We start from the raw sequence: 13,800 nt of genomic DNA on the forward strand, positions 1-13,800 counted from the left end.
TCCATATTGCTTTTCAGAGGGTTGCATCAATTTGAATTCCCACCAGCAATGTATGAGTGAACCTTTTTCCCTACATCCTTGGAAACATTTATTGTTACTTATATTCTTGAAAATTGCCATTCTGACTAGAGTGAGACGAAATCTATAGAATGGGAGAAAATCTTTGCCATGTGCACCTCAGATATAGCATTAATATCTAAGATATATAAAGAACTCAAAAATATAAACATAAAAAAATCAATGAATGGGCAAAACTAACTAGGCACTTCACAAAAAAAGAATTGTGATCAGTCAACAAATACATGAAAAAGTGTTCAACATTGCTAGCAATTAGAGAAATGCAAATTAAAACTGCACCAAGATTCCATCTCACTCACATCAGAATGGCAATTGTTGTTGCTTTTTAATAATAGTTTGTACTAAACCACACTTTTTGCTTGCCTGGTTCAGAAATTGTTATATGCAGGCTTGAGTGGGAAAATGAATAGAGATGAAGGATACCCTCATTAACTAGGCTGTGCAGTTAACAGCAGGCAATGGGAGGGCTACTCACTTCTCAGTTGCTCAACTAAATGTGAGAATAAACTATTTTCTCCTCTGTTTTGAGCCAGCCTATCAGATAAAGCAGAACTCCTCTTGTGCACATTGAATCACATTCCAGAGTAATTTTCCCTTTGCAGGAAGCATTTGTTCATGCCAAGCAGAATTTGTTCATGCCAAGTAGTTATCCCTATAATTTCAAATAAATAGAATTAAGATTTGTATATAAATTAACATTTTTTTCAAATTAAGGAGCTAATTGAAACACATAAAAACAAAGATAGTAGAATGTACTGGATATATGTGCATATATGACTCCATGACCTGTGTAACTCTACACCATGAACAACCAGAAGAATGAGAAGTTATACTCCATTTATGGATGGTATGTCAAAATGCTTTCTATGACAATTTATAACTAATTAGAACAAATTTACTTTTTAAAAAATGATCCTAATTCTCATATTACTCAAATGGTAATTTCTTGGTGATTATCATGTGAAATTGCAGGTGACCAATCCATTTCCAAATGGTATTTTATGCTTATTAACATTTTGTATAAAAAGTTCCCTATTTTTAAGATGAATATACAATATTTTTTCATTATGGTCCTCAATTTTAATATTCAATTTTCTTTTGTCAAATGTCAAAAACTGTTCATTTAGAGCAAAAGTTTCACAAATAGTGGGGAAAAACAAGTGGTGATTTCCTATTTAGTGGAGTTCTCTTTAAAGTAATATTGTTGAGAAATACAAATGTGTATTATCTGTAAAAACATTAAGTAGTGGAGATGTCGGCCATCAAGTCCATGTGTTGCATCTGCATCCTGTAGAGGCTCAGATGTCTGTCTCAGATGACCAAAGCAAAGCATGTGCCCTCGGTGGCTAGTTGAAGGTCTTGCCTCTTCCTTGGGGTGAATGTGTAGTTATGAAACCCTCTTTTCACCAGGGGGCACTGTGCAAACATCTAGCTCTTTCCATAGAAGGCAGGGTCCCTGCAGACAAGCTCAATTTATAAAGAGCTTAATTTATTTCTCTGCTTTGCTTTTTCTTAGCCATGACTTTTGGTACAATTCTGGAAGGCAGGCTGCTTTTCTATTTATGCTTCTGCAGATGATATCATGCTGCTTTTAATTTGATTTTAAATCATATCATCATAGGTGTTAAATGATGTGGATGCCATTCTAGCTTCCCAGCACTTATTTCTCTCTCTACCCCTTACACATCAGCAACATGTAAAATATATCTATGAGACATGTTTAATTTAATATGAATTCAAAAGTCTTTATCCATGGCCTTTGAAATCTAATCTACCTAAAACTCCTGGTGGAAGAAAAGAAACTTGACTACTCAAGATTTTTTTTTAGCATGTGTTTAATTTTATCTGATTATAAAAGTAATCTTTGTTAATTGTAGAAAACATGAACATTATGGAAAAGAATGTTAAAAATGTTTCCATGACCCAGAAATAACACTGTCGACATTTTGGTGCATTTTTTAAAAGATTTTATTTTATTAATTCTTAGTTATACATGACTGTAAAATTCATTTTGAAAAAAATTATGCAAGTGTAGGATGTATCTTATTCTAATTAGGATTCCATTCTTGTGGGTGGGCATGATGGTGGGGTTCACTTAGATATTTTCTAAGTGTTCATTGAAAAATTATGTAAGATTCATTCTACTGTCTTTCCTATTCCTATTTTGATTAGAAGGTTTTAATTGAAAACTGATTTTCAGGAGAATTTAGATTGTACTTAGTATTAGCAGTTTTACAATACACTTTTTTTACATTGGAGAAAATTATTTTTTAAAATTTTGAAATTTTAAAAAATTTAATTATACATTTAATTTAAAAGTTAAAATTTAGTTTAGTTATACATTTAAATTTAGTTATACATGACAGTAGAATGCATTTATGCACTTTGATATATCATACATAGATGGGATATAATTTCTCATTTTTCTGAGTGTACATGTTGTAGAATCATATTGGTCATGCAGTCACATATATTCATAAAGTAATAATGTCTGTTTCATTCTACTATCTTTCCTATCCCCACATCCTATTCCTTCTCCCATTCCTTCAATTCCTTCTTCCCAATATAAGGTAATGCTATTCTTCTCTTGTACCCACCCATCTTGTTGTGAATTAGCATCCGCATATTAGAGAAAACATTGGCCTTTGTTTTTTCTGGATTGGCTTATTTCGATTAGCATGATATTCTCCAACTCCATCCATTTACTGGCAAATGCTATACTTCTTTAAAGCTGAGTAATATTCTATTGAATATATATAACCACATTTTCTTTATCAATTCATCTATTGAAGAACACCTACTTTGGTTACATTGTTTAGCTATACTATAGTAATACAATATACTTTTTAACAAAGAATTAACAGTAGTATCTTGAAAACACCAATTTATGCTGTTTTATAGCTATATATGTTTGTATTTATATTTATATAACTATCTATTATATCTATTTATATTTGCTGTTTTACTGATTGTCTACTTTTGTGAGGTTGTGCTAGAGTTAGCACCCAAGAACAAACTGGATTCTTCCAGAAATCTCTGCAGTATCTGCACCTCCTTGATTGGGTTCCTTTGCATTTATACCAAACCAAACACCAACTAAGAATGAGTTCTCCATGATCATTTCTGTGAGTTATTCAGTTTTAGGGAGATCAAAACTAGGTTTCCTCTATCACTTGTGTGATATCATCTGACCTTTACCTGCATTTCAAATTGCTGATGATGAAGCAAGCTTACTTTTACACTAGGAACATGAGAAACAACAAATGAAAAACAAAGTCACTGATATTAGTTTTATTTTCCTTTCCATTTTCTAGAAAAGTAGACTCTCTCATCCAAAACTAAACCTAATGTTTATTAAAATATTAATTTAAAAGTATTATAAAAGGAAACAAAAATTAAATCTACAGCAAAAACAAATGTTCTCATTTATTGAAATGTCTCTGAATTTATGGATTTTTATAGGTATTTTGTACAATAGCAGTTAAGTGTGGAAAATCCCATCATTCTACTACCAAGCAGTTGACTGATGCATAATTTCCCCAGAGTTTGCCTGCATCAAATAATTCAGAAAACATTACTAGGAGTACACTGGAATAAAACCTCATAGTTGACAGTTTTCATAGCTTAAATGGAAATTGATTTTAATAATTAATAATCTGTGAAATGTCTTTAACATTGAATTTTTATCATTAGCTTTTTTGTTAGTAAAATTTAAGAATTAAAATTTATTTTGTGTTTTGCACTACATCTGAAAAAAGAAAAATGCATTGTCCTTGCCTGCACTAAGTCCACCCTTTTAAAAAAAAATTCCATAATGGGTTGGGGCTGTAGCTCAGTGGTAGAACACTTGCCTCACAGGTGTGAGGCCCTGGATTTGATCCTCAGCACCACATAAAAATAAATACATAAAAAGATATTGTGTCCACTTACAACTAAAAAATAATAGACTCCAGAAAATACACAGACACTTATAATTTAGTTTCAAAATAATCCAGAATACATTAATATTACTTATATAAATCTTATTTAATGTTGTGGTGTTAGATACACCAGTATTCACTATAAAATTCTTTCAACTTTCCAGTATTTTTGAAAATGTTTACAATAGATCAGTTTTAATCTTATTAACATTATTGATATGCTTTAATGAGGAAAAACAGAAGCAACAACAACAGAAAACCTTAGCATCACAGGTTTCAGAAATGTTTTTCTGAGGTGAGATTCTTTTCCCTATTGCATGTGTCTGTCAGGAGATACCAGGTCCCTTTGTGCTCTCAGTCATTAAGCATTGAATTGGAACCACACTAGTCTTGATTAAGAACTTCTTCATCAATGCATCTCTCCCAAGTCATTCCTAGTTAATCAGAAGATTTGACTGTTGGAAGACAACTATTTCCCCTGAGTAGGTACCCCTAAGTGAGTTTCACCAAGAAGATCTCAGTTGCTTTAATGTTCGTGATCTGAAAAATCAATTTCTTAATTTTTTTTTTACAAATAAGAATTCAAGTTACCCTCCATCTGTATATCTTTTATAGCTCTTCTCTTCCTTACTATCTTAATACTTTTTAATATTGTGAACCCAATTCAATTTCTTAAATGCCTAAAGTTTTTGTTTCTGGTGCCCTCAGCTTTCTAGGTTCTCTTGGTATAATTCATAAATGATCACCAGCTTGCAACCGGCTTGGCACATGGCACATTGTCAATACTTATGTGTGTCTGTGAATGTAAGGGAGGGCAGAAGGGAAAATGAAGGAGGAATGAGATGGAGGTGAGGGAAGGAGTAAGGAAGGAAAGAGGAGGGAGGGAGGTGGATTGGCTGAATTCCCTATAGATACTAGCTTATGAGGCTGTATCTTCTAACTCTGTTCATCTCAAAGGATTTCATGACTTAGTTAAAGCCACTAGTAGAATAGCTAGAAAAAATACTTGCTATCCCAAACATTTCCTTATGATCTACTGCTTAAAATTCCGGAGTTATGGTTTTGTTTCTTTGATGACAATTTGCTTTATTTTCAAATAGAAGTTCAATCCTGTAAGTCATTAATAATGTACATCAAATGAATGTAGGTCCAATTTAAATCAGAATTTTGCTATAAATGGTTTTACTTTATATTTTCTGACCAATAAAATAGCAAGTATGCCTTCTCAAATTTACTTCTACATTTATAAGACAGAAAGTGTACCAGAAGGAGGCTCTAATACAGAAATGACTTATTCCCTATAAATTAGAGGTGAGCTCCAGTTTTAATCAAGGTCTACTACTTACCACGAAGCAAATTTGGAAAAGTCACTCAATTTATTTCTATTGAACCAATAGAAATAAAATTAGTGGTGGCATTAGAAGCAGAAAGCAGAACCTGCCCTGTTGCCTTATTAATGGCCTAATTATGTAAATTTCTATTATAAATTTCTTAGGTGGTTTCAGGAGCTAGAAAATGGAACCCTAAGTTTTACACAACCTATTACAAAACAAGAACAAATAACAAAAATAAATTATTTTCTTTTGTTGTAACTCAAAGACACAGATTTCTATTTTAGCCAATCTAATAAATTGCCACTCTTGGTTGGATGGACTGAATAGTGCTTATATTTCTCCTATGTGTAGAATATTCAGAGGGAAAACACAGGGCAGTGTGGTCCTTAACAAGGCTGACATCACTCTTCTTCAAGCCTTTCCTGTCACCAGGTCCCTTTACTTTCTGTCTCTGTAACTTTCCACTATTATTCTGGAGCCCACTCAGTACTGCCCAGGCTCACAGACCAATCTTGTCCCCAGAATTCAGACTTTAAAGAGCTTGGATAAGTTAGTTCCAAAAGAGACAAAATTTAGAAACAGGCAGGACTAATTTGGACTCACAGCTCTGCCATATATTAGTTTTGAGGTAACAGCCAAGTTGCTTAGCCTTTCTGAACTCAGATTTCTCATCTATAATGTGGTGATAATAATGTCCATCTGAAAGTTGGTGAATTAAAGCAGATTATATAGATCTCATACCTGGTGCTGGTTCCTTTTTCTGTGATTATCCAAAACTTCCTTTATGATCTAACTCTGTGAAAAAGGCCCTGACCTCATTCATTTCTTCACTGATTTATATTCTAGGACCATATTAGTTGAGATAATAGGTTTTAGAAACAGAGAACTTCAGTTTTAACCTCATATCTGGCACCCATTTATAAGTTTTCTCACAGAGGCAAGTTACTCCTTACTTTGCAAGGCTCTATCTCTTCAGTGGTAAAACAGAATGAAAATAAAATGAAGCTCATAGATAAATTTCAGGAGAGTCATACATGTATTTTATGCCCTCATCCAGAATAAACACCAAATAAGTAGGTGATACCATCATAGTAAAATGAGAAATCAGAAGTTACCTGGACCTTCTGGTCAGGTTTGCTCAGACTCAGTCAGAGCCCAGGAAGTATCAGTGTGAGGAGGGGATCTGAGGGTGACAGGCCAGCACCAGTGCTCCCAGGTGGCAATTTTGAAAACCAAAAATAATTTTAATTATGAAAATATTCTCCATATCTCTAACAAACAGACAACCAGATTTAGGGAAATATTGAACCCTGTGATGGAAAAATGTTCATGGCACCAAAACTGAACACATGAGAGTGTTGTTATTTAGGGATTCTTGGTATTTAGGGTCTTTTTTCTTTCTCCTGAAGGAATGATGTTTTGTTTTTATTTTGTTTTGTTTTTTCCTTCCCCTTGTAGTCTGGTAATTCCATCACTGCTTTTGCTTGTTTGTTAACATAGTTCTAAAAAGCTGGACGAAGCCATTTCTGTCCTTATTTGGTGTGTGGTCAGTTAAGGAGAGGAGCATGAGTTGGATCCAGTGTTGCAAATGCTTTTCCAATTAAAACAATCTATCTTCAGGATACCATAAGTTTTCAAATTAAAAAAAAAAAAAAAGTGTTCTTATATTTAAGGGATGCCAGGATTTTGAACAATTGCGAAAATTTCCTTCAGCTAATTTTAGTAGAATTCTTTGCTTTTTTATTTTTTCATACCAGGGATTGAATCCAGGGGCTCTTAATCACTGAGCCACATCTCCAGCCTTTGTTTTTCATATTTTATTTTGAGGTAGTCTCACTATATTGCTAGGACCTCACTAACTTGCTGAGTCTGTATTTGAACTTGTAGTTCTTCCTGTCTCAGCCTTCCAAACTGCTGGGATTAGTCATGTGCTACCATGCCTGGCTTTCCACTTAATTTTTTGTTTTTTAGTTCTTATAAATGAAATACATAGAGGATTTTAATGTTTTAATGCTGCAAATAAAATATTAAAACTTTGTTATGGAATAAACCTTTAAAATCTAATAGCTGATATTCTACTCTTACACACTATGATAAAATGATTTCAAATAGAGAAAAAAACAGTTACCCATAAAAACTGAAGACTAAGTTTTTTAAAACTCATAAAATGGTGCCCCTACTTACTGTGCTCGTGATGTAACCAATTTTAGAGGACAATTTTGAAAACTTAAAATAATTCTAATTATGAAAATATTCTCCATACCTCCACAAAGAGGTTATAAACGTTGTTGGTGGTAGTACTCTAATTTTATGTGTTTTCAGAATGATTTTATATAAATTGCTGTGTTCATTTCTCTCAAAAAACTCTTTGCGATGGTTCTCAAATGAGAACCAAGTGGGTAAGACTGAAACTCAGCAAGGTCGACCACCAGTGCTCAAGGTCATATGGCATGTTCATGGCATAACTGTGGCCCTAATCTCTGATCTCCTCTATCAGTGCTGTCCTGAATGTTTGACCAATGATGCTATATTTTAAAATAAAAATTATTTGGATTCAGGCCACTAATTCATTTGGTCAGATTGATAACTGTGGTTTTTCTGGTTTTGCTATTTTCTTATTTATTGCAACAGTCTTGGCTTTTTCTGAAGGAGCATCTAAGGAAAAAGAAATTAAATAATTGGACCCGAGTTATCTGTGGTGAGATCTTTTGTCCCTATTGAGGTACATAAAAGAATATAACCCTGGTGATGCATCTTATTTGAATGAATCCCTGAGAATCTTGATATATTCATTTATTAAACAAACATGATTGTGGTTTTTATTTTTCAATGGTGAAATGTCCAAGAAGAAGTTCAGAGTGCTGTGGAGAAAGCATATGGTCTAGAGAAGCCAGGAAGGCTTCAAGGCGGGAGGAGGCTCTCCAGATGAAATCCCGTAGTCACCCTTTCACCCACCTTCCAATAACTAAGGAGGATTTTGTTTTGTTTTGTTATCATACCATATTCATGAATACAATCTTGGAAAGAAAGAATTTTTCTGACTCTGAAAATAGTCACATATGGGGAATTACACAATCAGAAAACTACTGATCCCCAAAGACTTTTCACATACATTTTTTTTTAAATCAAGTTATTTATCTCAAGTAATTAGCTCAGATTAATTTCAAAACATTTAAAGCATTTTATTCTAGAGATATTTCCCACTGCATAGTCAGAAAAATTCCCAAGACTTTGTGAATTACTTTATAGATACTTAATAAACATCAAAATTATTTCCTTCCCTCCCATTTCTTTCCTTCAACCTCATTTATCCAAGTATTTAGGAGCCCCATTGCCTTATTGAATAGAAAAGGTTTAACCTGTTTAATTTTTAGTGTGTAGTAAATTTTTTGTTTGTTTGTACACCTGTTTTCTATATACTTAAGTGGATAAAAACATTTGACTCACACTCCACAAATTTGTTGATCTTTTCTTTGTATGTTTAAGCTTGTCTTTTGCTGGTTTTTCATTTTATTTCTTAATGACTTTAGCTTGAATTAAATTTATTTCTGTCTGTGTCTTGGGACATATAAGAGTAAGAAGAATATGTTTACAGTTACTTAAAGCCATGTGCATGCTTCTTAATGGCCTCAAGACTGCAGGGTACCTTCTACTTTTTAAATACTCCACTGCATTCCAGGACATAAAATAAGTGTCCCTCATTTCAGAACATGGGATAATTGACCACTCAGTCAAGTAGACTCACATAAGGTTTAGAACATATATCTGAAAACAATGCAAAGAAAATGCTAGCATTATTTTGTAGGACATCCATTTGTAGAAATAAATAGCTGATTATATAAACTATAGCTGAATTATAATTTAATGTTAGTGTAATAAAAAGGACTTTAAAAAAAACAACATGACTGGTACTCAAAGAATGTTAGTTTTGAGAAGTGCACAAATTCAGCTGTCAATCTCTCTTTCATCAAACTCTTTTGCAATGGATCACTCTGAAAATAGAATTATTAGAATGATACTCTCTCTCATCAGATGAAGCTCATAAATAGTAGTCTATCATTTTCTTCCATGTTAACATTTACTGACTTTGAGTTTGTGACCAGCAACTATTTCAAAATATAGCATTATCCTGAAACCCATCTATCTGCCTTTTCTGGTTTCCTGAGGCAATGTATTTCAACATAACGAAACCCCACTAATGTAACTTTTTTTTTTCTCTGAAGATTAGCTTACCCCCTACACACTCATCCATCCTTGTGCCTGTCAGTTAGTGGCCGCTGTGTAAGTAAATGAATTCCTATGTGAATTCTGCTTAAATTCTCTCACTTTAAAATTTGAGAGCTTCAATTTAATTTATAGTAGCTATCTCCTATGAAGGAAATTCTGAGTTTCTGTGTCAGACACTAAAACCTCAATCTATCATTTGTAACATCTGGAATCTTGGATACCAAATCACAGAAATAGTCAAGAGGCAAAAAAGATGCCTTATTTAGAGCTCAGCAGAACATAAGATCTGTTATTGGCAGGAGGTGGCATTTTGTTGAGGTTTTAGAAGGTGAGGAATGATGTGGCATATCGGCTGGATGCTGCAGTGTTCAGATCTCAGAATCTTGTTTCTCTGGGATGTAGGTTTAATTTTCAACTTGTAAAAAAGACTTTTTCTCAGAGATAAAGTCTTACCCCTTGCCATTTAGTCATGTTTTTACTAAAATTATTTTGGAACAATAAGTCCTTAATAAAGTGACAGAAATTAAAATATTGAAGAGATTTCTATTTAACCCTTTTCTGCACTTATAACTGTGGAGTAATAGCTATAAATAGCTGGTTGAGATATAAATGACAGCAAAGGTTCATCCTAGAAAACATCTTACTTAATTTTTTGAAAAGATATTTTTTCTGATTATTTAAATGCTTATATCTGTGAAAGTTTCTAGCTAGTCCTTTGAAACAGTATTGAAATTTACATTTGAAATCAAATCTTTGTTCATGATGAATCTCAGAAATAAGTTGCTTATTAAAATAACCTCATCAATGCCTATAAACTAAGAGAGGTTATGTATAACTGTACAGAAGAAATGAGGAGGCAGTAAGTGATTTTTAAGGAAAAATAACATTAACATGGGCAGACCTTTTTAATGTCTTTATTCCATTCATATTAGGATAAAGGGCTAAAGTTTTCATTTTTCTATTGATAAGTTCACACATTTTCATTTTTTTTCATCTTGCTTAACTATTCAAGAACTATTTTGGCAATAATTAAAAAATATAAATTTGCTTCTCCTTTCTTGTACAATTTTCAAAAATGTGCATTCTTTAGTAGCATCATCCTGGATTATTATCATGCCCTTATATATTTTTAATTAGATGTTAATTAACAGGGCATTCTTTTAGAATATAAATTGATAAAGAGACATAGACAATCATGAGTGAAAATATTCATTGCTTGGGTTAGCCTGGATGGGAAACTAGTTTAACAATAAAAGTAGTATTTTTCAGACTTGAAAGTTGTCTATATGGACTGTAGCTTTCACTGTCAGATACCAGTGATGCCATTTCACTTACAAAATTTAAAACATCACTGGATAGAGCAAAATCTGGCTATTTTCCTGAGATGCCAATACCACCCCACTGCTCCCCTGGGGCTCTGTTCTCCCCTTCCCTCCACATCAGTCTACCCTGCCGGCAGCCCTCAGGGCTCCTCCCCTTTTTACCCACTTGACCAGTTGTCTTACACTGTCTGCCTTTAGTCTAAGATAAAGTCATTCCCTAAACAGGAGTTGTTAACTAAACACCAATGTGTTAATTCTGCTAGGAATGTTTGCATTGTGTAAGAGCTGACCCAAAGTGGAAATTCAGTAGTTCTACAGGAGTGAACTGCTGAGAGGAGAAGTTCATACACAAGAGGGGCAGATTGCTTAAGTATAGGCACCAATCCTACACAAAAGCCAAAAGGCAGTTTGTGGAGCATAAAAAATATTGCAAGTTGAGTCTGAGAGAATGTGTTTATTTTTGAACTCTCAGCTCCTCCAAGGCTGTTGCTGTTCAGGGCAGTTCTCACTCACCCACTCTCTGGGAGCCCATACGTCAGATAACAAAGAGGTGAAACTGTAAAAATGTTTTCTATTACTCATCCCCAAAGCTGATACAGAGCCCATAGCATTCTCAAAAACCCCTGAAGTGCTGGATGCTGTTGTGAAATTAAGCATGATGTTTAAGGTCTTCATCTTTTATTGAAATGACATAAACGTTCCAATCCCCTTTAGTCTATAAGAGACAGATTGAGTTTTAGGGGTCTCGAAATTTAGCATGTATAGCAGTGTTCATTGAGCTCATGTCTTGGACAGTTTTTTCCAGCGCAGAGTGGGTTAAATTCACTCTTGGGCACTCCATGCCTCTCTAATCTTATCCTGGAAAAGGAGCTCTGCCTTGGTTTACAGTGGAGGTCACTGGCGGGGCAGTGTTTGGACAGGGACTGATGGAATTATGCTGCACTGTTAACATTAAATGCCACTTGCTGGTGGGGGCTGATGACGGCATTGGGATCCTTTGACTCCTCGAGTACGATATCTTGAAATATATGCCTCTCTGAGATGTGGCTAGACTCATAAAACATGCAAAGGACTCTCTTTGGCTTTCATCATTTATTTAATTTGAAGAAAGGTTGTTTTAAGGGATTTACCAGAGAGTTAAGAAATGTTTCTAGGGAATAGAAAATGGACAAGAAAATTGATTTTTGTTGTCAAAGTCATTGCATTACAATTCACCCTCCAAGGTGACACAGCATCTCCTGGAGGGAGAAGCTGCCAAACACTTTGAAAGTGATCTGACTGTTTTCTTCTCACACTGACTTGCAGGGAGACACTGGTATTTTCAAAACAATTAAAACCTTTGCAGAAAGTTTGCCAATAATTATGTTCTTCCATGTTTCTAAGACAAGTTGCAATAAGGAAAATAATATTTGGCAGCTGAATGTGTGAAATTTAGAAATCTTTGTTCAATTTCCCAGTCTTAGTCCTATATTTATTTATTTTTTCAACAGAACCCTGAGTTTACAGTTTTTAAATATTCACACTTAGTGTGAAACTTCAAAGACTTCAGTCATACCTCCTCTCATGAGTGTTCATGTGTGTGTGTGTGTGTGTTTGTGTGTGTGTGTGTGTGTGTGTGTGTGGTGTGTGTGTGTGTGTGTGTGTGTGTGTGTTGTGCTTTTCAGGAGTGGCATGTAACTATGTTGTTTAATCAGGACAATATTTTTAAAAATTTTTTCATGGGAGTGTTTCTCACATTAATATTGAGATAAAGTCCAAGTGAAGCAAGCTCTGTCGCAAAGGGCAAGTGTCATGCAGCAGGAAGTCCTGGCGTCCCTTCTAGCCCTGCCTCAGCCAGCCTGCCACCTCTCTGTCAACGCATACCACCACACAAGAAGAAATGCCCTCACTCAGCCACAAGTGCCTCCTGCTCCCTGCGGGGCCCTCCAGCCCCAGGGCCCTGCACCAGCTCTGACTTCCTGCTGTTGCTGTGGATCTTGGCACCCTCTTTCCAAATGGCGTTTGTTTGGGATCCTCTGGGAGCCACAGTACCAGGACCATCTCCAAGAGCTAAATCAAGATTTCATTTCTCAAAATCCTACAGGTACCGTGCTTTCCTTTCTGTAGCTAGAAAGGATTTTTTATCTGCTTTAGGCCCCTTGCAAATAAACCTTTGCCTTATGATTTAGATCATAGGTTGGTTAAATTGCCACTATATGAAATAAGATCTAAGGTATATTGAACCTTCAAATAGTCAGGGCTATGTACAAACCTGCTGAAGTAAAAGGAAGTTGACCAGCTCTAAAAGCTTATTCTGAGAGTTAAATGGTAAACTTAGAAACTAGCATTCATATTACATTATTGTGATCTGGAAGAACAAATGTACTAACTTGCCTAGTACGTTGATATAATCAAAGTGGTCATATTAATTAACTCTATCAATATTTAGGAAAGGGTTCTTCTTTCATTGAATGAACAAACAATGGCAAAAACAATTACTATACTGTTGTTTGGGTGTTCCAGAGCATGTTCACGTGGAAAAGGTGAACCCACCTCTAAGTGATAATTCAGAGTTTTAATCTTATTCAACAGAATTAGATATCATAAGTTCTAAATAAATACTTTGTTAATGTTTTGTTTCCAAAGATTTCTCTGGAAATTATGTGAAAAGTCTCAACCCTGTGCCTTCAATAAATTGTCAATGGCTTTGTTCTATATCAAAGTTTAGCTTATTTTAACCAAATAAATAGTAAGAAAGAAAAAAAAAACCCAAAAAACCTCTGACTTCTTCTTTTGCTTGGGTGTTCTAGATATTTATAAGGAAAATATTGCCTCTTCATGATTTTGTGTTTCTTATTGATAAGTCAATATTACTGGTAGCTATTTCAGTAACAGTAAATAGAAGTGAAATTCTTTGCATACTCGCAAGAATAGACCTTT

At 34.4% G+C, this 13,800-nt stretch overlaps 1 protein-coding gene across 4 annotated transcripts in view; it reads left to right on the top strand.

Annotated features, from left to right (window-relative positions):
- The window catches only part of Pde4d (phosphodiesterase 4D), a 1,049,725-nt gene that overhangs the window by 718,671 nt on the left and 317,254 nt on the right, over nucleotides 1–13,800 (top strand). Inside the window, exon 1 of one of the 4 annotated variants that reach the window (XM_076857259.2) lies at nucleotides 12,786–12,964. The exons of the other annotated variants lie outside the window; for them this stretch is intronic. Coding sequence (XP_076713374.1) covers nucleotides 12,876–12,964 — 89 coding nt within the window. The 5' untranslated portion in view covers nucleotides 12,786–12,875. Of the gene's footprint in view, nucleotides 1–12,785; nucleotides 12,965–13,800 lie in introns of those variants that run through there. 4 annotated transcript variants of the gene reach the window in all.

Source organism: Callospermophilus lateralis, chromosome 5 (assembly GCF_048772815.1).
Source record: "Callospermophilus lateralis isolate mCalLat2 chromosome 5, mCalLat2.hap1, whole genome shotgun sequence".
In the NCBI taxonomy this organism is placed as follows: domain Eukaryota; kingdom Metazoa; phylum Chordata; class Mammalia; order Rodentia; family Sciuridae; genus Callospermophilus; species Callospermophilus lateralis.